This window comes from Alosa alosa, unplaced genomic scaffold (genome assembly GCF_017589495.1).
Source record: "Alosa alosa isolate M-15738 ecotype Scorff River unplaced genomic scaffold, AALO_Geno_1.1 AALO_1.0_unplaced_9, whole genome shotgun sequence".
Taxonomy (NCBI): Eukaryota; Metazoa; Chordata; class Actinopteri; order Clupeiformes; family Clupeidae; genus Alosa; species Alosa alosa.
In genome coordinates, this window is record NW_025963093.1 from 30001 (window position 1) to 54291 (window position 24291).

Sequence of the window (24291 nt, forward strand, 5' to 3'; positions counted from 1 at the left end):
ACTCTATATCACTGAGGGAGAAAGTGAGGGGGTGAATAAGGAGCATGAGGTATGGCAGGTAGAGTCAGCATCCAGAGCACAAACTACAGAAGACACACCAATAGACTGCAATGACATCTTTAAGCCCTTACCTGGACAGGAGAAACTCATCAAAACTGTGATGACCAAAGGTGTTGCTGGAATTGGGAAAACAGTCTCTGTGCAGAAGTTCATTCTTGATTGGATAGATGGGATAGCCAATCAGGATGTGGATTTTATGTTTCCCCTTCCTTTCCGTGAGCTGAATTTGATGAGGCATGATCAGTATAGTCTTCACAGGCTCCTGCTTGACTTCCACCCTGAGTTGAAGGAGCTGAAGGATGCTGAAGAATATAAAAGTTGCCAGGTTGTGTTCATTTTTGATGGTTTAGATGAAAGTCGATTACCTCTCAATTTTGAAGCAAACAAGACGTTGTCTGTAGAACAAACATCATCAGTGGATGTCCTGATGACGAGCCTCATAAAGGGGCATTTGCTTCCATCTGCACACATCTGGATAACATCACGGCCAACTGCAGCAGGTCAAATTCCTACTCAGTACATCAACCAGGTGACAGAAGTGTGAGGATTCAATGACCCACAGAAGGAAGAATACTTCAGGAAGAGAGTCAGTGATGAGCATCAGGCCAAAAGTATAATTTCACACATAAAGGCATCCAGAGGTCTCTACATCATGTGCCACATTCCAGTTTTCTGTTGGATTGCAGCAACTGTACTTCAGCAGATGCTGACAATGAAAAAGACCACAGATATTCCCAAGACTCTGACTGAGATGTTCATGCAGTTTTTACTCACCCAGACCATCAGAAAAGACCAGAAATTTCAACAAATACATGAATCAGACACAAAACACCTCTTGAAATCACAGAAAGAAAATATACTGAAGCTGGCAGAACTGGCTTTTAAGAATCTACAGGATGGCAATCTCATGTTTTATGAGGAAGACCTGAGAAAGTGTGACATTGATGTCACTGAAGCCTCAGTGTACTCTGGCATGTGCACTGAGATCTTCAAGGAAGAATGTGTGCTTCACCAGAATAAGGTCTACAGCTTTGTGCATCTGAGCATCCAGGAGTTTATGGCAGCTATGTTTGTGTTTCACTCCTTTGTGACTAAAAACCTTGACCCACTGCAATGCATCCTCGGTGAGAAACAGAGAAATGACCCCAGGTCATATCATCAATCGGTGCAAAACTTAAAACCACAAGATATTCATGTGTTGCTGAACAAGACAGTGGATGAGGCTTTGAGAAGCAGGAATGGACATTTGGACCTTTTCCTTCGCTTCCTAACAGGCATTTCTCTGGAGAGCAATCAGAGACTTCAGCAGGGTTTGCTGACCCAAACATACAGCACTTCCAGCAGCATCAAGAAAACATGTCAGTACATTAAGAGCCTCAACAGAAAAGATCTCTCTCCTGAAAGATGTATTAATCTTTTCCACTGCTTGTTAGAAATTAATGATCATTCCATGCAAAAGGAAATTCAGAAATACCTGAAATCTAATAAGGGCACGAAGCAGAACTTATCTCCAGCTCACTGTTCAGCACTGGCCCACATGTTTTTGATGTCTGAAGAAGACCTCGACACGTTTGACATGGGGGCCTACAACACATCATTCGAGGGACGCAGGAGATTGATCCCAGCTATGAGGGGCTTCAAAAAGGCTAGGTGAGTTTGATGTAAAGATTCTTGACAATATTGAAAAACAAACTGAAACAATGCACTGAAATAACACACGCCCAATCAGCTTTGTTGGCTAGGACAGTGGTTCTCAATGGTAATGCTGCGTACTCGGGTACGTGGAAGGCACTCCAGGGGGTAATGTGAGATTTAAAAAATAATGCATATATATTGATATTTATCAGTTCCAAAGTTTAATAAATTAGACACTGATGGCACAGTGCTCTGTTTTATGTCTTTTTTCTCAACTAAAAATGCTTTGCGCTGGTTAGGGGGTACTTGGCTGAAAAAATATTTCACAAGGGGTACATCACTGAGAAAAGGTTGAGAACCACTGGCTAGGACATCTTGAATTATATTCAGTAGCTACACACTCTTTTCTTTCTCAACTAACAAACGTTTCGTCACGTCGCCTTCATTAGCATTCAGCAAATTAATGATGTGTATTGTTTTAGGGGACCAGTTGTTAGATATTATTTTCATCTGAGAAACAGCCCGGTTTTTCTGCAGTGAAATACTGTAGTGAAATACTAACCTTCCCAACACTGCACGCGAGAAATACAAAGAAAAAAAAAGTTCTGTAACCATCACACCAAGGGTGACATCACTCTTTGCTCTGAATAAAACTTTAATTCCGGTTTGTAGTCATTTCCTCTTCTCTAGTGAGTGTCCTTAAACATCGATATATACGCAGTAGAATCCGGAGCGTTGCATTAACTCTTTAAGAGCACATTTAAATACTATTTCTGAGCATATGGTCCCATTCAATTTAGTGATAACATTACTCCATTAATAGCGTTGAATGTGCAGTGTTATTTTGACACTGAAAAGTGTACGAAACTTACTCTACTAGTGTAAACAACTGCACTCAACATTATTGGTTTTATTTAACTTACACTAACACTTGTTTTGCCATTTTTAACTCTCCTAAGTGTAACACATTAAATTCTCACCAGTGATTGCTTGCTTTGTGCACATGCTTACAGCAATTTAATGCCCACTATATCCTTCTATATTCTATACAATGTAATTATTTGATTAAATAAGACATTAATACACACACATACACAGAAGTAGACGTCTTCCATCATTTATTTATCAAATCATTACACAATATGGTACAACAAATAGCTGATGATCAGGTCTGTGTATGATTTGTTCATTTGCTTTACCATTTAAACTCTCTGGAGTCTATATCCCCCCGTGGGGATTTGATCGTTTTTTGTATAGTTGTGTTTACACTGAATCCTAATAAAAACGAATTTCATTATGTGACCTACGGGAGTCATATGACACAGGTCTTGACTCTAGGGTGCTCGACTACGCCACCTGGGGCCTTTCACACCAAGATGTACCTTAGCTAGACCTCCAACACCTTGATTTAGACAAGAGGGCTCTCACACACAGATACTGAAGTAATGACAGAGACGTGGTATTTCAATATAAAAGTACAACAATATTCAACCTGTTCTCATTAGGGAAACGTTCCCCTGGGAACGTTTTTGCAAACCCAGCCAAACGTTCCACCAGACACGTTTCTGAGGTGCAAACTAGCCAGCAACCCAGCGGGGGTGCTAAAGAGAGAGAGACTACAGTTAGGTCTGGTCAAACTAAATTGTAGCTTACACAAGCTCAGCAGTATTCTTTGGTTAGCAAACCAAAGTTTCTGATTAATAGTGCCTATATCTCGCTACGTTTCACAAAATATAAGGGCACAAACCCTCAACTGCCGTCTATGGTTAGCTGCCACATCTTGGTGGGGTTTTTTTTTTCGCGAGCAACCCAGGGGATTTTAGCTCAATTGTCAACACGCTCGACTTCCGCTCCGAGGGGCAGCTGTTCGCAGGTTCGAATCCGGCTGTGTGCTGAGTCTGGTCTTCGTCGCAAACCCAGCCTGCGCAGCCTGGTCCTCTGGTCTTCGTGCGTTGGGTTGAATTGCACGGCTCGGCCCTGCACACAGCCGGATTCCTACAGTAAGTAGGTCTAGTGAGTTAGGAGTCCTCTAACCTTCTTTTCAGCTGTCTCAGAGGTGGAAAGTTGCATTCGTTGGGGGCAGGGCCGGGTTAACAATTCATAGACCCTTGGGAACAAATGTCTAATGGCCCCCCCTGCCCCCCAGCCAACGTGAATCGGGCGGTCAGTTAATAAGCCTATCGTGAAGATTTGTATTCCCATTTAAGGCACGAGCGCATCTGTGAGGCCAAGCTTCACCAAGTAGCCTGTTTGTTTACAACTAACATTACATTTAATTAAACTGCTTATAGGCTATGCCGAAATAGTTTCAACATTTTGAATATCAGTTTCAGGTGAATTAGGAAATGCCTTATGGCTGAAAGCTGGTTGGGATCCCCCTGTCAAGCAATAACCATACAAAAGTTAAAAAACAGATGATATGATGCGCATCACTGACATAATGCGCAAATAATATAGCCTAGATATTCCAATATATTCGAATACATGTGTTTATTTTAGAGGATATTCGAACGTCATTTTTGAGCAATTTTTGACAGCCCTAGTCCACTGTAGGCTACGCCAATTGTCTATTAACACCTTCCACTAACCCCGTGAATGGGGGTCGCTATAATGCGTGTGATATATCACCATTGGAGTAGCCTATGCAAAATAGCCTTAAAATCGTTCGGTGTTGTTGTGTGCCTTCTGGTTTCTCCACCTACTGGTTTCCTTTGCATGTGCATGCGCAGCAGTTGTCAGACATTCACAAACAAGTTGTTTTAGGCGGTTTGAAGTCGCTTTTCATACGCCATGAGCGCTCGGCTACATTACAGCCACCGGACAAAAGACATGTAAAAATATATGTTTTGAAAACTAGCATTAAACTGGATTCGATCCCAAGAAAAGCAACACACGCGACTCTCCATCCTGATTCCCTACTCTTTGAGCCAACTAATATGTTACGCGAATCAATTAACTATTGTAGTCTACCATTAATTAATAACGTAAAGCAACACCCAGGTAACATGTTGTCCAGGCTATCTGGAAACAAGGTGTTGCCTCTCATCTACAACAACTGGTTACCTTGGGCTGCTACAGTCGTCAGTGCACTGTGCACAGTAGGCCTATGCTACTCTTTTGTGGTTGATCAACTAAAAAATAAAAGATGTATTTGTGATGACGTTATTGTAGGCCTAGTAGACCTAAATTCTGAGAAATTAAATGGTACGAGAAACGATCTTCATAGCGCACCAGACCGCAATGTCTTCAAGGGTTGAATGAAGGAAGTTTGCAAAAATGTGTGTATTTTTCAAGTCAATAAACATTCTTAATTTTCGAACATCTGATTTTTAAAAACCATAGGCCTGGTAGTCGCTCAGACAAGGAGTTATAAGATAAAGGCAATACCATTTGTGTCACCTAATGCAGTTTAGTGAATTAGCAAGATACCATCAGAAGGCAACAATCATAAAAGCACAGGTGCGCTACAGCGTGCTCTCCCCGCGCATAAAGCTGTCTGCGTGTTGTAGGCTAGGATTTTGTGTGAGTTCTTTCTATCTGCTTTACTTTTGTGAGTTGCGACCACCTAGGCTATGTTATAGACGTTCTATGAGGTACCAGTGTTTAGCTGTGTCACAAAACAATAAGCTTTGTCAGAGACTACTTTTAAAATGATATTCAGGGCTATATACATTTTAAACATTCGGGCTGAAGACCCGACAAAAGCCTTGCGTTAATTCTTCAGGTGGGAAGTGTCAGGAATTTTCATACGAGAGACGCTCTCATTGGTGGTTAGTATATGAAGTAGGGAATTGACAGCAACATATCCAATCACATTATGAGAAATGCTGAATTTAACATAAACTGTGATGTTTGATTTTAAATTAATGTAAATTTAGCTGGACTGTAAGCTGGCACACGTGGGTGCTCGATGTTTTCAGTGGGTGCCGAGAGACGGAGCACCCGGTATCAAACCTATGACAAGCGTGTGATCTCGGGCGGTTGCATCCATTACAAACAAACATGCAATGTGAACGTCTGGGATTGGGGAGAGCACTAAATGCTCTTCTGAATAAGCACAAAGTCAAGCCCTTTAAATGAAAAACACTCTTTAATAATCAAAAAAATAAACAGCGGGGAAGTTAAAATAGCTTGAGAAACACGGAAAAAAGTTGGCATGCATTGTTTCGTCCCCGTGCAATAGGGATTATTTGTCATATTATTAATCACATATGATTATTTGTGAAATTTGCAAACAGGCGCAACACATTTGAAAAGGAAGGACTGGTAGCATGCAAGCTCATGGGAAAGATTGATTTAAGAATGTTATCACAGTGTGGCTTTACGCAAAGCAGCTGGGCAGAAGACAGCCACAATTGGCAGGGAGGGTCATGTCTTTTTAACAATTCTGTCGGAGGGTCATTGAACAATTTCTAGCAGGCAAGGGAGGGTCATGCAACTTTTGACTGAAGCAATCAAAATTCCTCCCGTGGCCCCTTCAATAAATAACGAACAGTCCCTAGATTGTTGCTGGGCTATATGTCTTGGTTCATGTCTGTTAACAACTCATTGCCGTCAAACGCTGTAGCCTATCTCGCGGTTGCATCCATTACAAACAAACATGCAATGTGAACGTCTGGGATTGGGGAAGAGCACTAAATGCTCTTCTGAATAAGCACAAAGTCAAGCCTTTAAATGAAAAACACTCTTTAATAATCAAAAAAAAATAAACAGCCCGGGGAAAATAAAAAACCACCGGAAAAAAAGGCATGCATTGTTTGGGTCCCGTGCAGGGATTATTTGTCATATTATTAATCATATGATTATTTGTGAAATTATTGCAAACAGGCGCAATACATTTGAAAAGGAAGGACTGGTAGCATGCAAGCTCATGGGAAAGATTGATTTAAGAATGTTATCACAGTGTGTGGCTTTGAAACAAAGCAGCGGGCAGAAGACAGCGACAATTGGCAGAGGGGAGGGTCATGTCTTTTTTAACAATTCTGTCGGGGAGGGTCATTGAACAATTTCTAGCAGGCAAGGGAGGGTCATGCAACTTTTGACTGAAGCAATCAAAATTCCTCCGGTGGCCTTCAATAAATAACGAACAGTCCCTAGATTGCTGCTGGGCTATATGTCTTGGTTCATGTCTGTTAACAACTCATTGCCGTCAAGCAGGCGTAGCCTATCTCATGGTTGCATCCATTACAAAAACAAACATGCAATGTGAGCGTCTGGGATTGGGAAGAGCACTAAATCCTCTACTGAATAAGCACGAAGTCAAATCTTTAAATGAAAAACACTCTTTAATAATCAAAAAATAAACCGCTAATGAAGTAAACTTGTGACCATCAAAAATCGTTTATCGCCTGTAACTCCGTGATAACAGGGGCGTAACAGGAAGGCATTTGGCTGAGCAACGGAGGTTAATATGCTCTATATTTTGTCCAAATGATGTCTGTCTATCATCGTTGCACTTTCGGAGAAAACCAGAATGTTTAATTTGTCCTGCGTTTCTTCTCTGACTGCAAGCGGATTCACTCATAGTTAACCAAATATTTCTTTATTAGGGCAGGGCAGGCATATTTCTGGCTATTAAATTATTTCTAAACCAGTCTGCTAAAGTCTGTAGTGAAGTCTGTGTAGGGTTTTCCAGGCTCCATTTCTTTTTACGAGACACCCTGCTCACTTCAGCCATCTACCGGCTTTGGGTTGTTGCAGCGTCACACTGGGAAAATACAAATTAAAGTTGCGTGATACCGCGTGATCCCACGCGCGGACCACGAGTGAAGCTGACCAAGTCGAAGCACTGCCCACTGTAGAAAGGGAATTTGAGTTATCTCTGCCATTCATGCAACAGATCTAACATGGTTAGGCTAAAGACCTACTTCTCATTTCAAGCAGTGAGAATAACTAAAATGTTGCTTTTACAGACAAAGATTGTAGCCATTATTCTCAAACTATTTGCATTAAGTCTACACCACTGTAAGTGGAAGGAAAGGCAACCAGCAATGATGAGAACCATTAAAGTCAACATACAATTTCACTATGGCTATATTTTACTATATTAAGTTGTGAGTGACCTTTGGCCTTTGGGGCCTACATTGTCCCATGAGCCATAACTGCAACCATTATATTGTTCTTTTGTTAGCCTTCAGCCTAGCTCAGTCATTATGCCATACCACATCACCTCCTGCCGTGTAATGAGCTGCATTGAACACATTAAGATCTATTGAGAACACCAAATCCATATTTCCTGTTATTTTGGTGAAAGTAATGTAAACGTAGTGTAATGCCTTACAATTCAAAGACAGTAATATTGCAATTACTTTGAGATGACAGTAACAAGTAATAAATAATGCATTACACTTTTGAAGTAACTTGCCCAACACTGATGACAATTATGTGATTTCTAAAGTTGTGTTTGTAATGTCTGTCTGTATGTACTGCTTAACATTGTTAACTTTTCAATTGTGCAGTGTCCTTGGGTGACTTGAAAGGCACTTATAAATAAATGCATTGTAATTGTTATTATTATTATTATTATTATTATTATTATTATTATTATTATTATTAGTTGTGTTAGTAGTAGTAGTAGTAGTACCAGTATTAGTATTATTGTGTTATACGTCCTACAGAATCGCTGGATTTCCACTCAGTGAAACAACCTGTGAAATAGTGGCCTCAATTCTCAAGTCACCAAACTCTCTGATCGAGATAGACCTGAGTGACTGTGACCTGGGAGATCATGGAGTTCAGATTCTCTCGGAAGGGCTCTCTAGTTCCCACTGCAAACTGCAGACATTAAGGTTGGTGATGGTTTTAGATTTGTGTTGTAGTTTACAGTCTTTATCTCCTAACACTTCTAACACCCTACCACAAACTTACCATGTACTTACCTCTCATCCCTCCTCTACATCTTTCTTCATCTACCACTACTCCTCCTACCACACGTTGACTTGTACTTATAGTGTCTGCACTCTTATCCTCTAGTAATACATTTTGACTGATGCAGTATAAATTCCTACTTAAGGTCTCATCTGAACGGTAGCTTGAATGTTATACCTCATTCTATAAGCTGTTTCTGATAAAAGTGTCTGCTAAATGAATAAATACAAATTTAAACCAGGAAAATCTGTATAATGGATGTAATCCTGGTGTAATACTGGAACGCAACCCACTACTATATGCTACATTTGTTTTGGGATTACTATATTGGGAAAGGTCTCTTTTTTCAGGCTGCCTGGTAATCTCATCTCTGAGAACAGTTGCAATGATCTGGTAATAGCTCTGACTTCAAATGCCTCCCAAATAAAAGAGCTGGATCTGAGTTATAATCATCCTGGAGAACCAGGACTGACACTGTTATCTATGCAAGTAGAGACACTTAAGTAAGTATAGAGAAATGTGTATAATGTATAATTATGCAGTGGTCATATTACGCATGTTGTGTTGTGTACATACATACAATGTGTAAGTGTGTCTGTGTGTGTGTATGTATAGCAGTGTGTGGGTCTGTATGTACAAGTGTGTGTGACTGTGTGTGTGTGTGTGAGAGAGAGAGTGAGTGAGTGAGTGTGTGTGTGTGACTGTGTGTGTGTGAGTGAGAGAGAGAGAGAGAGTGAGTGAGTGAGTGTGTGTGACTGTGTGTGTGTGTGAGAGAGAGTGAGTGAGTGAGTGTGTGTGTGTGACTGTGTGTGTGAGAGAGAGAGAGAGTGAGTGAGTGAGTGTGTGTGACTGTGTGTGTGTGAGAGAGAGAGAGAGAGTGAGTGAGTGAGTGAGTGTGTGTGTGTGACTGTGTGTGTGTGAGAGAGAGTGAGTGAGTGTGTGTGACTGTGTGTGTGCTTGTGCATGTGCATCCGTTAATATGTATAATATTCATTATTATCCTGATAAGACTTTTTACATTATTGTTTTTATTGGGTATTCGGAATTAAAACCTATTAAAACATTATGAATCACATTGCATGGGAACTGTCCTCCATTCTCAAACAGTAGTGAAATGTTTTTGTTTAGATGGCCATGGTCATAGCTTACTTCTTCATTGCATGCAGGAACAGACTGTATTTACATAACTTGCATACCTATCTTTCTAAAAAAGACATTTGAAATTTGTATTATATTACCCTATTTATATTTATTGTTATTATATAACAATTATTGCAATATTGTTTATTATAACAATTCACTGCAAATCTGCTTTGTGTGTGTGTGTCTGTCTGTGTCTGTCTGTGTGTGTGTGTGTGTGTGTGTTTCTGTCCAACAGTGCTGAATACTGTTCAAGGCTCAGATTGAAAGAAGGTGTGCAGAAATGTAAGTCTTCATCTTTCTTTCTCTTGGTGTGTTTAATGAGATGCATTTAATTTGGACTTGACAGAGTAGAGCTTTAAAGTGCCGATATTATACTTTTTCAACAAGTCAAAATAGACCTATGGGTTGCATTAAAATGTTTTTGAAGCTGTTTGCAAAAAATGAATGCAAAAAAATCCTCTCAGATGGACTAGTAGCACGAAAGGCTCTTGGTGAGCTTGTTCGTTTCCTGGGGAACCAAGTGTGTTTTAACCTGCCGCTATTCTGAATGTAATTAGTGTCTACACATCCTTCTTTATTGTAACATGCTGATTCACTAGGTGCAACACCCAACCGGGTCTGTGTATACATTCTATATACATTCTGCGGGTATGAACATGGGGGCTAATGTACATGCCCCCCAGAGTATAGCACTGTAGCTGCCTGGCTGTTTTAGCCAATTAAATTAAATTATTAAACTAAATTAGATATCCAAATTAGTTTCACCCTGAGGCTGTTTTTTAAATGTTCTACTGTTTTGATTTGACCATAAAATGAAAAGCCTGAAAAACAAAGTGTTATTTGTTCATTTGTATCACATTTATAAACAAATAATGCAATAACAAGTAACTTTTTCATTTTATATTCTCAATTGAATATCAAATGCACTAATCATACACAGACCATCTTTTTCCATTTTTGCTTTGAGTACAAAATCGGAAAATAAAAAATCACGTTATCTTTTTTTTCATTTTGGTTTTGGAAACAAAAAAAAATATGATTGTTTTAAATGGAAAAACAAATTAATGAATGATACACAGACCATGAATCAATCAGGCTAAATGGGCAGGCAAAGATTGATCAAAATCTGCAAACACAGTGACATGGCTCCATAAAGTGCACTAGACTAAACCTAGGTGTTTTCCTAGAATCTTCTCTGACTTTTAATAAGCAAGTCAACAGCGTTGTCAAGGGAAGTTTTTTCCAACTTACATGTAGAACAATAGCAAAGCTCAAGTCTTCTCTCTCCTACAGTAATTTAGAAATCCTTATACATGCCTTTATTTCCTCTAGGCTTTATTACTGCAACTCACTGTAGGTAGGTGTAACTAAATCTACCTTAAACAGGCTCCAGCTGGTCCAAAATGCTGCAGCCAGATTACTGACTGGGTCTAAAAACATGACCACATTTCATCTGTGTTGGTGGTCCAACAGGCCAAAGTTGGACGTGCGTTCACGCACGTAACTTTTGACTCGTATGCCCAATTGCCAAAAATGAGGTATCGTTGGAATCCTTGGACTGGGCCGAGTTCAACGCACCCTATGACGTCAATTTCCGCCATGATGGATTTTCCAACATTTTGGATTTTGTCAAAAACCTTTAAAAAGTTTCACGCCTCACATAGTTTGTCCGATTTTCACAAAACTTAGCACATAACATCTTCAGACCAAGCCGCACAAAAGTTATAGATTGTCATCTTCGGAACTAAAACCGTTTGCCCGTAACAGCCAAACGAAATATGCGGCGAAGCCGCCAAACAGGAAGTGAGCTCATATCTCAGCAACCCTTTCATCTGTCATAACCAAACTTAGTACATGGACTTATAACCCCATCAGTAGGGCACTCAAAAAATCTGGTGACCTTTGACCACTAGGGGCGCTGTAATTAGCGAAAATGCCTTTTGGCCTGTAGCTGTTAATGTGTGTGGAATTAAAACATACTAGTGGTGTCTGGTAGTACTTTTGGATGTCCTCAGGCTGACCCAGGCCAACTTGTGACGTCAACATAATTGATTCGGCCGCCATTTTGGATTTAATCAGAAACACTAAAATGTTTTCACAGGTCACAAATTTCATCTGATTTTCACCAAATGAAAATGGCACAGACCATCTTCAGACCAGGCCTTATCAGTGTTTAATTTTCTGGAACGATTGACAAAAGCATTCGCCCGTAACAGCCAATCAAAATTAGTGGCGAAGCCGCCAAACAGGAAATTACCTTGTAACTAAGCCAATCTTGGGTTGTTTAGCATGGAACTTGCTGTGACTGCTTAATGCTATATACCCAGAGGTGGGCGAAGTACTCAATTTCAGTACTTAAGTCAAAGTACAGATACTACTGGTCAAATGTTACTCCGATACAAGTAAAAGTTGCATATTCAAAATTTACTTAAGTGAAAGTACTGAAGTACTTGATTTTATAAATACTTAAGTATTAAAGTACAATTTGTAAGGTTTAACACTTAAATGCATGCCCCTGACTAGCTTGTATAAGCTGCAGAATAAGGGATTATAGAATGTTACAGAATGAAGAAACCCAACTGATTTTCTATCAAACTGGCTTGACATGAAAGCAACATTCAAGCAACTTTACATCACAGGTCCAACAGTGGCTCATGGTTTCTGAGGGCAAGTAAGGTAGGTGTGTGTGTAGCACAGCCTACTTCATGCTTAAATCTAACCAACCATTTCAAGGAAACAAAAGAGACTACATGGGTGCACAAATTCCCTTTCCACTTTGTGTTTACAGTATGGACAGCCAACCATTTTAAGTAAACTAAACAAGTCTACATGGGTGCACAAATTTACTTCCCATCACTTAAAATGGTTGCCTGTCTATACTGTAAACAAAACAAGACTACATGGGTCCACAAATTCACTCCCCATCACTGTGTATAGACACCAGAATATGCTTCCGCCGGTTGGATGGCGAATTTTTGTATGCAGTGATGTGGTTTACTTTCGGCAAACAAAGCACGCATTTAAAACGATAGGAATCGTTCATCCGTTCAGTAAACTTAAACATTTTGTCGAGATACGGTCATGGGTGCGAGTACTCGACAGGGCATCCGCCTTCATCTCCGTCTCCGTCTACCTCCATCTTGCTGTCGATTTAGGAATAGAGAACGGTTAGACGTTGAACTTGGTTTTATAGCCTAGCGCACAGATGTCCAAACTCCAACTCCAAAACTCTTCGAATTTTCAGGTATGGTTACCAGTACCCCCCTCTGCCCATAACCCAAAATTTGGGGTACAGCACCCAAAGGTGGTGCTGTTGGAAAAAAAGTTAATTATGCTAATTTCTCCTTACCAGATTGACCTAGACTCAAAATTCTTTCATAATATTAATCTCTACATTCAGATGCATCTTTTTCACCCTGGTCTTATGGTCTAAAAATGTTTACTTTTGCCACAATTTCAGAGAAAAGCCAAACATCATAAAAAGTTTCACATGCTTCAAAAATTATCAAATCTTCACCAAAATTCTCACAGACAATGTTTAGACAAAGCCTCACAAAAGTTATCAAAAGAATTTGGATATGTTATTCCATTTCAGAGATATAGACCAATAAAGTTCGACCACTCAGCCCATTTCTCCTATATCACCTATATTCCTATATGAGTATTTTTTTTCCCTTGGAGAACAACCATACAACCATCATTATGTGAATACCATTAACAGTGCACATTTTCAGATCTGTACTCTTTTTTATAAAGCCCTTAATTCTATTGTCAAATGTATGCTAGGAATTTTCTTGATGTTGTGTGTTTGCCAACACACATTTTCACCATGTGAATGTGACTGCCAAATATGTAGGATTGGCAGTGGCTCAGTGGCATAATGCCTAGTGCTGATGTTTATTAGGTTGAGAGTTCAAATCCCTGGTAGTGCTTTAGGCTCTAGCTCGAATACTATTGGTTATTGAAGATTCACACCATTGAACAGCACCTGAATGACATCAGGCAATCAACATACACAGTCATTAGTTGCCAAGAATCAGAACGCCGAGACACTCTGAATGTAGGGGAACTTCTTTGTTCACTATTTTTCCTTTATCATTAAGTCTATCATATTTATATTTCATCCATTAGTGTTCTTCTCTACAAATGTCTAATTGCCCCAGAATTTCAAAAAGATTTCAGGTGTACTCTTTTAGGAAAGCCCTTCATTTTATTGTCAAATGTATACTTGGAGTTTTTCTTGGGTGTTTACCAACACACATTTTCACCATGTGAATGTGACTGCCCAATGTGTATGATTGTTAGTGGCTCAGTGGGATAATGCCTTGTACTGGTGTTTCTTAGGTTGAGTGTTCGAATCCCTGTTAGAACTTTAGGATCAAGCTGCACATGCTATTGGTCATTTAAGATTCACACCATTGAACAGCACCTGAATGACATCAGCCAATCAACATTCACACTCATCAGTTGCCAAGAATCACAATGCCGAGACACTCTATGACATTCAGGGGAACTTCTTTGTTTACTATTTTTCCTTCATCATAAAGTCTATCATATTTATATTTCATCCATTAATATTCTTCTCTACAAATGTCTTATTGCCCCAGAATTTCAAAAAGTTTTCAGGTGTACTCTTTTAGGAAAGCCCTTCATTTTATTGTTCAATGTATGCTTAGAGTTTTTCTTATTGTGTGTTTACCAATACACATTTTCACCATGTGAATGTGACTGGCCAACATGTAGGATTGACAATGGCTCAGTGGGATAATGCCTTGTACTGGTCATCCTTAGGTTGAGAGTTCAAATCCCACTTGAAGCATTAGTGTTAGAATACTGTTAGGTTGTGGATGTTAGCATACTACAATAGAATGCTGTTGGGTTGTGGAGGTTAACACACTATAACATTACAGCTACTTGTCAATATGGACTTGTAGTGTAACTGTATAATTATTGGCTGTTTATCTTATTGACTCTGACACAGCTGTAGCCTATAATTATTTGTTATTCTTATAATATTTGTCATTTCTTATACATATTTAGTCGGCTCTTCCACTTGACAGAACAACTCTATCGGTTAAGGATGTCACGCATGAAACAATGCTGCAGAAACACGTAAATACGACTTTGAGATTAGTAGGCTATAATTTTCAGTTCCTGTTTATCTATTGCGCGATGGGTAATAATTTAAAGGAATCGTGTTGCAGTCTTGTAAATAGTGACCCTGCAAGATCCCTAGTCATTGCAAAATCATAGTCTGTGACTTTGTCAAGGTACTGAATCGATTTAGTCAAATAGGGTTTCATATTTTGTTTTCCACTAGATGGCAGACATGTTACTCATCCCTGAGTCGAAAAAAGTCATGCCCAAAGCTTGAAAAAGGCCAAGTTCTCAGGGATTTTCTACTTTACTTCTGCCCAAATGAAAAGGGCCTTGGTCATCAACAGGGTTAGATCAGTTGGAATCAACTCACACGTTTTCTTCTTTAATCTTTCTTCTTTGTTTTATTTAGTTAGCTTCTCATGTTCAATTATGATTTGTTATTAGTTAGATCTGGTTACAATTTGCAGTTGTGCAAATAATCAGAAGTTTAACTCAGATTAAATCAGTTTACATCAGGCTATGTCAGATTGCGTCAGGTTGAAAACCTTTACAAGAAAGAGAAAACAAAACACAAAATACAGCAATTACCAAAAACTGCCTACCTTCAAATATACAAACAAATATAAAGTTCTCCTTAACCTTACATTCATTTAACTATGCAACATTACTACAAAGGCACAGTCACTACCGTGGTTTTACTCCCATGCTACTACTATCATGCTATTACATGAGCTAACATGAGAACAAGGCAGTTAGAAATTAGCTATGTTAACTTTAGCACTCTTATCAACAAAATTTGCATTTAACATTAAACAACTGAAATATATTAACATCAAAACCATCATCCTACCAGTAGCATCCCTGGAAATGCCCAGCAAGTAAAGTCTTTCCCCACTTCACCCTTTATCTTCAATAACAATTCACCATGTGCTTCTCAGCTAAACTTCACAGCTTCTTACTACATGTGCTTGAAGATAGCTCTGCACTTCCTGCTTTCTGGCATGAGAACTGTAAAGTCTCCACTTCCCTTTTCAAAATAAAAGTCTCTTTTTTTTTTTCACTCAAAACAAAAGTCCCTTTCCACTTGCGATCCAACAGCACACCTCCCACTTGAGCTCCTGGTTCCAGAACCCAAGGAGGTCACGTCCTGTTTCTCTGGAGCGTGCCGGATCTTCTCTTCATTGCTCCTCCACAGGAATCAACACAACAAGACGTCTGACGTCTCTGTGTAGGACTGTAGCAGGGATCTTGTTGTTCTTTGCTGCTGGAGTACTCCTACTATGTTCTTCATGGGATGGCTTCTTGATCATGACTGGATAGCTGGGAAACGTCCTGACTTTGACGTCTCTCACGACTCCTTTCTCGTCAGGGCATGCACTGATCACTCTGCCTAATTTGAACTGACCTCTTAAGGCGTTCTGATCCGCAAGCCACACAACATCTCCTACTGCAACATTCCTCTCCTTCGTGTGCCATTTGCTTCTAACGAAGAGGTTCGGGCCTGCCAATTGACACCACTTCTTCCAAAACTTATTTACCTCTGACTGGATCACTCGCAGCCTTTTGTAGGGGTAACCTTCAAACTGGAAGTCTCCTGGGTCTCCTCTCAAGCTCGACCGCCCCAGCAGGAGGGAGTTTGGAGTGATATACTCCACACAATCTTCTTGGCTTTGTGCTCTCGCATCTACAGGCCTCTCATTGGCCAGATTGGCTGCCATATACACAAACGTCTGGAATTCTCCCCATGTGAAGACTCCATTGCCCCCTACGTTCTGGAGTGCTCTCTTTACAGTTCGCACTGCTGCCTCAGCTGCTCCATTTCTATGAGGCGAGTCCGCAGGATGTATCTTCCAGGTCCACTTTGTGCCATGCTTGGCTGCCTTTTCCTCCAACCCTGATCTTTCCAGGTGCTCCAGGAACCGATACAGGTCTTCAAGGGCAGGTTTGGCCCCGACAAAGTTGGTGCCTGGGTCAGACCATACCTTGCTGGGGTGTCCCCTCAGCGACGTAAATCTCTGGTAGGCCAGCAGAAATCCTTCTGCAGACATATCACTGACAATATCAGCATGAATGGCTCTGGATGCCATGCAACTGAACACGATACCCCACACTTTCAGCCTCGCTCTCTTCTTCACCTCATCTTTCACTTCATATGGCCCAAATAGATCCACAGCAGTGAACTGAAATGGGGCTGCTGGTGTGGTCCGCTCAGGCGGTAAGTCGCTCATTATTTGTTTGCATCTCTTTCCTCTCGCTTTTTTGCAGATGACACAACTGTCCACTACTTTTTTGGCTATCCTTCTTCCCTTAACCACCCAGGCTTTTCTTCTCATCCTCAACAGTGTTCCTGCTATACCCTCATGATTGACATTGTGTGCTTCTTGAGCAAGCAGTGTAGAAATCCATGCGTCTTGAGGGAGAATGGGCACTAAAGACTTATCTTCTCTGAAGGCCTGGATTCTGCCGCCGCAGAGAAGGAGTCCATCTTTGTGCTTAACCACCACTAGCCGGTTGAGAGTAGTGTCAGGGAATGTTATGCCTTCTTGAGCTGCGAAGGAGAGAGTTCTGAAGGCATACTCACAGTTTTCAACACTGAGAGTAAGAACTTTACATTCTCCTTTTGAGGGTGATGCCTCCCACTTTGATTTCTTTTGGGTCTGATATTTCAGGCCTAGCCAGATGTCAGCAGCCTGTCTTATCCAAGCAATGACATTCACCAGTCTGGACAAGCAACTAAACCTCTTCACCTCCAAAAGATTTTTGACAGCTGAACCGGTAAGTGTCTTCCTCATTGCAACTTCACCCTGTTTCACTCCTGGATCAATTTCTGATGCATCAGGGCAGACAGTCAGGTGAGTAGGTTCAGCACCATTCCTTTCAACAGAGTCTTCAGCTTTAGTGTGCTCCTGGGAGGTGACCCCGTGGCATCTCTTCACTTGACCTCTTGTCATTACTGCTGAAAAAGCCTTCCTCTGTAGCTTACTAATGCTGTCCCTTGCATCAGCTACCACTTCCCTAGCTGACTTTATTGGCCATTCTTCTAATGGCTTCCTCAAAAAATCCGGTCCACTTTGCCATGTCTCTTGCAGATCTTTCAGAGAAGCTCCCCTTGTAATGGTGTCTGCTATATTGAGGTTCCCTGGGATCCACCACCAGTCTTCAACTGAGACAGACTTTTGGATTTCTCCTATCCTGTTGGCAAAGAACGTCTGGTAGCCATAGCTGTCTCGCTGAATGGCTCCCAATACAGTCTGGCTGTCAACTAGATGAAACCAGCGCTCTATCTCCATCCGGCCATGCCTCTCCACATACTTTCTCAGTCTGGCAGCAAACACAGCGCCACAGACCTCAGCTTTTACAGCATCTCCTTTCTGGTCCAGTGGCGTCAGCTTGGCCTTAGATTCCAGCAACCTGATGTCTATACCTTCATCCGTTTCCCATCTAAGGTACAGAACAGCTCCGTAGGACTTGTCACTACCGTCTGAGAAGGTAATAGCCCAAGGTTTCCCCTTCCAGCCTAATGGTGTAAGGCTTCTCTGAAACTTTACTTGTCCCAGCTGTGCATACTCTTCAAACAGCTTGATGGCCTCCTCCCTAAGGCCCTCAGAAAGTGGCTTGTCCCAGGTGTTTTGGGCCAGATTTCCACTCCCTGCTTCCTGGAACGCTTTCCTAACGAGGATGGCACCTTTCTGCTTTAGTGGCGTTACCAGTCCAATTGGGTCATAGAGCCCAGCAACCTGACTCAGCAGTAGTCTTCTGGTAAGAGGATCAGGCGTTTTTGATCTCACCTCCTCCACAGACAGGTCTTGGCCCGTTCTCATCTTCCCTCTCCTTCTGGAGAAGTTGATTGATGCCATCATGTAGAGTTTGTCTTCCTCTGCTAGATATCCAATGCCTAATGCCTTGTTGTCCTCATCTCTCATCTGATTTGGCAGGACAAGCGTTTTGTGCTTCTCAGAGAGCGTCCTTGTCATGAGGTCTGTTACTCCATTTTCCTGCCTCCCACTTTGCGCAGACTGGACCCATGGCTTCAGAGAAAAACCACCTGCTTGGAGAATCTCCTCAATCTCCTTGGTCACTTCACTAAGTCTGTTTGCATCATTGTGGGATGTGAGGACATCATCCACGTAGCTGTCTTCCTCCAGCACCCTTCGTGCCTCCTCCAGGTGAACAAATTTGGTAAGCCTTGCTGTTTCACGCATAGCCAGCTGTGCTATGCATCCAGCAGGCCTGTCTCCTATATTCACCCTTGTGACGGCGTACTCCCCTATCTCTTCATCCTGCCGGTCCCTCCAAAGGAATCTGTGCAGATGCATCTCACGTTCCTCCAGCCACACCGAGTTATACATCTTCCTGATGTCTCCTAAGGCTGCATGCACTCCTTTCCTAAACCTTAGCAGGACAGCTCTGATGGGGTTCAAGACATCTGGCCCTTTGAGCAGCAGGTCGTTCATGCTCACTCCCTTGAACTTTTGACTGCTGTTCCACACAAGGCGCACTGGAGTAGTGACTGAGTGGGGATTTGGTGCTACTAGATGACTCACGTACCAAACTGGTCCTCTCCAGTCCTCAATTATCTTCTTTGTGAGTCTCTTTGCAGCTCCACGGTCGACCATCTCGTGGACTTGAGCAGTGTAAGCAGCAAGCCACTCTGGTTCCTTCCTGAGCCTTCTCTCAGTTCTTAAGAAGGTGGCCTCAACTCCACTCCGGTTATTGGGAAGGCAAGCAGGGTCCATTATCCAAGGATACCTTGCATCCCAGTGTGGAGACTTGCTGTGTTCATCCTCTATGATGTACGTAAGGCCATCTTTTATTATTTCAAGTTCCCTCTCCTCTGCTAAGGTCATCTCCTTTCCTCCAGGCTGACAATTCCCACAACGACATCCACCACATTTCGGCTCGCAGGCTGCACCGATACTGTCCCATTTCCACCATTCAAGGAAGTCACGGTGAGTTGCGGCTGTATGCCTAGATTCAACGATGGTGTCTTGAATGTGAAGTGTCTTCGCCATGAAGGGGACCTCAGTAGGGATCTCCTCATATTTGATGGCAGCTGTTCTCATAGAACGAGCAAAATGCGTCTTTGACTCATGTGCCGCCATGTTCACTTGCTCAAACAGATCAGGGTGTGCTCCGCCCACCGTCTTTCCAAGAGGACTCTCCCACAAGACAAGATCTCCCACAACTTTCACCCTTTGTGGGGCAAGTCTCCCTTCTCTGTGACTTATGAGCAATTCAATCTCCTCAGGTCTTCTTAGCTCCTCAAGTTCAACTTCTGGGAAGAATTTCCTCAGCTCTTCAGGCCTAACAACCTGGTGAACTTTGGCGATCTCCTTCAGCCCATAACAGATTAGTTCATGAGCCCTCTCAGTTCCCTTGGAGGTTTTGATTCGAACTCTGAGGAGGTATCTTCTTGTGGCTACTTTGGTAGCCATTCCACCAACTCCATGCACAACAAGTGTGATCTTCTCACTCCTAAGATTCAACCTGTTGGCTGCTTTATGAGTTATATAATTGGTGTCCGAAGCCAGATCCACAAGGGCTCCGATTTTCTGACCTGCATTGGCGGTCACTTCCATCAACATCATAATGACAGGGAGTTCTCTCAATCCACTTTCTTTGAGGAGGCTCACCTGGCACTTGGCAGGACAGCTAACCTTCAACGAGTTATTGGTGAAGGCCTTCCTGCATCTATCAGCTAACTCTGGGGTAAGTTCACACAAGAATTTCTTCTGTTCCTCAGTTAAGCTCTTTTTGTCTCTGTCCTCTGTCTGAGGTCTCTCAAGTTCACGTCTCTTGTTGTTTCCTCTTGGACAGAGAAAGAAGTGGTGATCCGAGGAGCCTCTTTTCTTGCAGTCTGCATTTCTGCACAGATAGGTGTCTCTGCAGCCATCATCAGACTTATGGCATCCCAAGCACTCCCTGCATGCACCAGTCCTTTTCACAGCAGCTTCCTTTTCTGATAGCTTCAGACCCTTGAACTTCTTGCAGAAGAAAATCCTGTCCTTATGTTTCTCATCTCCACAGATAATGCACCCATCCTCAGAATCCTCTTTCTTTGTGGCTTTAGTCGAGGCATATTTCTTTTTGAACTTCCTTTCTGCTTTGTCTGTCTTCTCTGGCTTGTCTGTGATTCGTAGGTGATCTAGCCTCTCAAAGATCTCCTCCTGCTTCTTCAGAAAAGCTAGGAGCATATCAAAGTGGTTGTCTTGAGTCACACCGTTGCTAGGGTCCACCATGAACATCAGCCAGTCCTTCTTCACAAACTCTGGAAGCTTGCTCTCTAACGACTTCACCACCAGTGGGTTTTTGATGGCGCCGGTACTTCCTAGATCTGTGAGATCAGCAAGTGCTTTCTCTATGGTCTGGATAAGGTCTACTACTTTTCTAGGTTGATTTCCTTTAACAGGTAAAATCTTCTCAAGCTCTTCAACGATTTCTAGAGCGATGGCATATTTATTACCATACCTATTTGCTAGCACTCTGAAAACATCATCTGCTGTGCTGTAGGTTGACAGGCGAAGATCTTTCACAATCTTTTCTTCTACACTATCAAGAAGCTGAATCTTTTTGACCTCTGGCGAACCGGTTGGCTCTCCCTGCTTCTGAAGGCTTTCCCAGTCTGACTTCCAGCGGTGGAAGTCTCTTTTATAGCCACTAAACGTGGGCAGTTTGGTTGGCTTAATTTTCACTACTGGTATTCTTGGCCCAGTTGGTTCCTGATTCACGTCTGCACCTTGCTTCTCTACAGCAATCCTTCGTGCTCTGGCAAAGTCAGCTTTCCTCATGTCAAGCTCATTGTAAGCCACTCTCAGGTCCTTGCTTCGCTTACGAAAGTCACTTTCCTCTGCACTAGGTATCCATGACTCCCAGGCTGCGAATGCGCTAGATGTTTCTTTGATCAACTTTTCCAGTACAGTATGGTGGACTTCAAATCCTTCACAGTTACTGCTTTCCACAGGTATTCCATACGCATGCCTACTGGCTTTTTCTGCTTCTTCAAAAGCAGCCTCTAGCATTTCTGATCCATATCTGCTCCAGAGGCTTGTTTGAACAATCTGCTTCACATCATTGAACTTTTGCTCACATTCACTGGCATAGTCCTTTAGGCTTGCATCCTGCTCCATACTAAGCTCAGCATCTTCACCTTCTTTATTGCTTACAAGCTCTGCTTCTAACCCAATCCTGTAATCATCATTGGCCTCAATGACTTTCCTTGAATCGGCAGAGAGCTTCATAAATTCTTGTCTGAGTTCTAACTCAGTTAAATCACCTGCTTTTCGGCAGAGATAGTTCGCTTGCTTTGTAAAGGAGATCTTTGCAACTGTTCTGTCTTTCTTTAACTGCTCCAGTGTTTTGCCGAGAGCTTCGACTGCCATCTTGATTTTAACAATTCTTTTCTCTTCAACTCTTGAATTAATGAATCAGATGAATTGATTGGATTCCTGGTGCCTCTTGAATAACCTTGTTGTTCAGCAACTCTTCTCTGCATCCACTCTCTGGACTCACTGAAGCCGTTAATCTTCTAGCCTTGATGCAGTTCCTTGGTTATCAAGCAGCACTGTGGTGGGTTTCAGGTGGCACAACGCCAGTCTTCAGCTGTACTGCAGTGTTGCTTCTCAACTGTGCAGTTGCTTTTCAACTGTGCCGGTGGTTTTCAACTGTCAAGTTCTCAGGGGATTTTCTACTTTACTTCTGCCCAAACTTGAAAAAGGCCTTGGTCATCAACAGGGTTAGATCAGTTGGAATCAACTCACACGTTTTCTTCTTTAATCTTTCTTCTTTGTTTTATTTAGTTAGCTTCTCATGTTCAATTATGATTTGTTATTAGTTAGATCTGGTTACAATTTGCAGTTGTGCAAATAATCAGAAGTTTAACTCAGATTAAATCAGTTTACATCAGGCTATGTCAGATTGCGTCAGGTTGAAAACCTTTACAAGAAAGAGAAAACAAAACACAAAATACAGCAATTACCAAAAACTGCCTACCTTCAAATATACAAACAAATATAAAGTTCTCCTTAACCTTACATTCATTTAACTATGCAACATTACTACAAAGGCACAGTCACTACCGTGGTTTTACTCCCATGCTACTACTATCATGCTATTACATGAGCTAACATGAGAACAAGGCAGTTAGAAATTAGCTATGTTAACTTTAGCACTCTTATCAACAAAATTTGCATTTAACATTAAACAACTGAAATATATTAACATCAAAACCATCATCCTACCAGTAGCATCCCTGGAAATGCCCAGCAAGTAAAGTCTTTCCCCACTTCACCCTTTATCTTCAATAACAATTCACCATGTGCTTCTCAGCTAAACTTCACAGCTTCTTACTACATGTGCTTGAAGATAGCTCTGCACTTCCTGCTTTCTGGCATGAGAACTGTAAAGTCTCCACTTCCCTTTTTCAAAATAAAAGTCTCTTTTTTTTTTTCACTCAAAACAAAAGTCCCTTTCCACTTCAGAAAATGCGATCCAACAGCACAGCATGGTGGAGGTGGTGACAGACGCTCTCTCTCTCCCTCCCATCTCCCACACACACACATTAGGTCATGCATAGTCTATCACAAGATGATGGGAATGCCGGCCCTGTATGGATAGGGATAGGGAGTCATTATCTCTACAGCAAAAGGCCAGCTACATAAAAAAAAAATGTCAGCCATTTATTAGTAATGATTTACACTGTTGATTTGCTATCTATTTCCCTGATAATTTAGGACATACACTATGTGTTCCTCTTTGTGTGTTCATGTCCTTGTGAGATGTGTGTCTTTGTCAGCTAAGAAAAAAAAAAAAAAACATCAACGAAAAAACAACTAAAAGAAAATAAATACTAACATTGTCTCTTGTCTTGTCTCTGTCATCTCACTCCTGATCTGTGCCTTGCCATGGCAAGTGAGATTTTGAACTAAACAGGTCTTGTCTACTTGTGTTTGTGTGTCATCTGAATAATATATATGCCCCCCCATACATGGAATCAGAGTGCCTACTGTATGTAGTAAATGGAAAATATGTACAGCAAAAGGCCAGTCTACCGCTACATGCATTTGGTTTGTTTCTGCCATTTATTAGTAATGATTTACACAGTTTGTTCACTACTTACTATTTACCTGAGCATTCAGTATTGTGCAATATAGCATACAGAAGGTGAGGGACATTTTGGGGAAAGAAGTGGTGCATTTTATCATTCAAACATGCGACTTTTCATGAAAATTTATAATCCAAGATGGCCGCCACCATATGACATCATAATATGCAAATTAGATATAAACATTTAATCTCTACATAAACTTTGGGTCATCCTTAATATTTCTCTAATTTACAGAAAGTCTCTATCTCTTATCACTTTTAAGATATAGCCTTTTGAAATGAAGATGTCAAAATTGATCGGAAAAAAACCTCTGGCGCCTAAAGGGTTAAAACTCTACTACTTGTCTTTAGATGTGAGAGGGTCTGAGACTGTAGTCTTTCAAA

General features: G+C 41.4%; 2 protein-coding genes across 3 annotated transcripts in view; one reads left to right on the forward strand and one right to left on the reverse strand.

The window, feature by feature from the left end:
* The window catches only part of LOC125290785 (NACHT, LRR and PYD domains-containing protein 12-like), a 62120-nt gene that overhangs the window by 9072 nt on the left and 28757 nt on the right, over positions 1-24291 (forward strand). The window contains 4 exon segments of the mRNA XM_048237274.1: positions 1-1710; positions 8313-8483; positions 8913-9065; positions 9941-9987. The exon segment at positions 1-1710 is cut by the window's left edge and continues 124 nt beyond it. Coding sequence (XP_048093231.1) covers positions 1-1710; positions 8313-8483; positions 8913-9065; positions 9941-9987 — 2081 coding nt within the window.
* On the reverse strand, positions 15278-23208 carry LOC125290784. Of its 2 annotated transcripts, none has more exons than XR_007192879.1 (2): positions 15656-23208; positions 15278-15350 (listed from the first exon to the last, which is right to left on the reverse strand). XR_007192879.1 is itself a non-coding variant. In XM_048237272.1 (2 exons), the coding sequence occupies exon 2, from the start codon at positions 22182-22184 to the stop codon at positions 15984-15986; it is 6201 nt and encodes a 2066-aa protein (XP_048093229.1). In that variant the 5' UTR covers positions 22185-22737; positions 23043-23208; the 3' UTR covers positions 15278-15983. The 2 variants fall into 2 exon arrangements, 1 of the variants encoding a protein (XP_048093229.1); XM_048237272.1 differs by having other exon boundaries at positions 15278-22737; positions 23043-23208.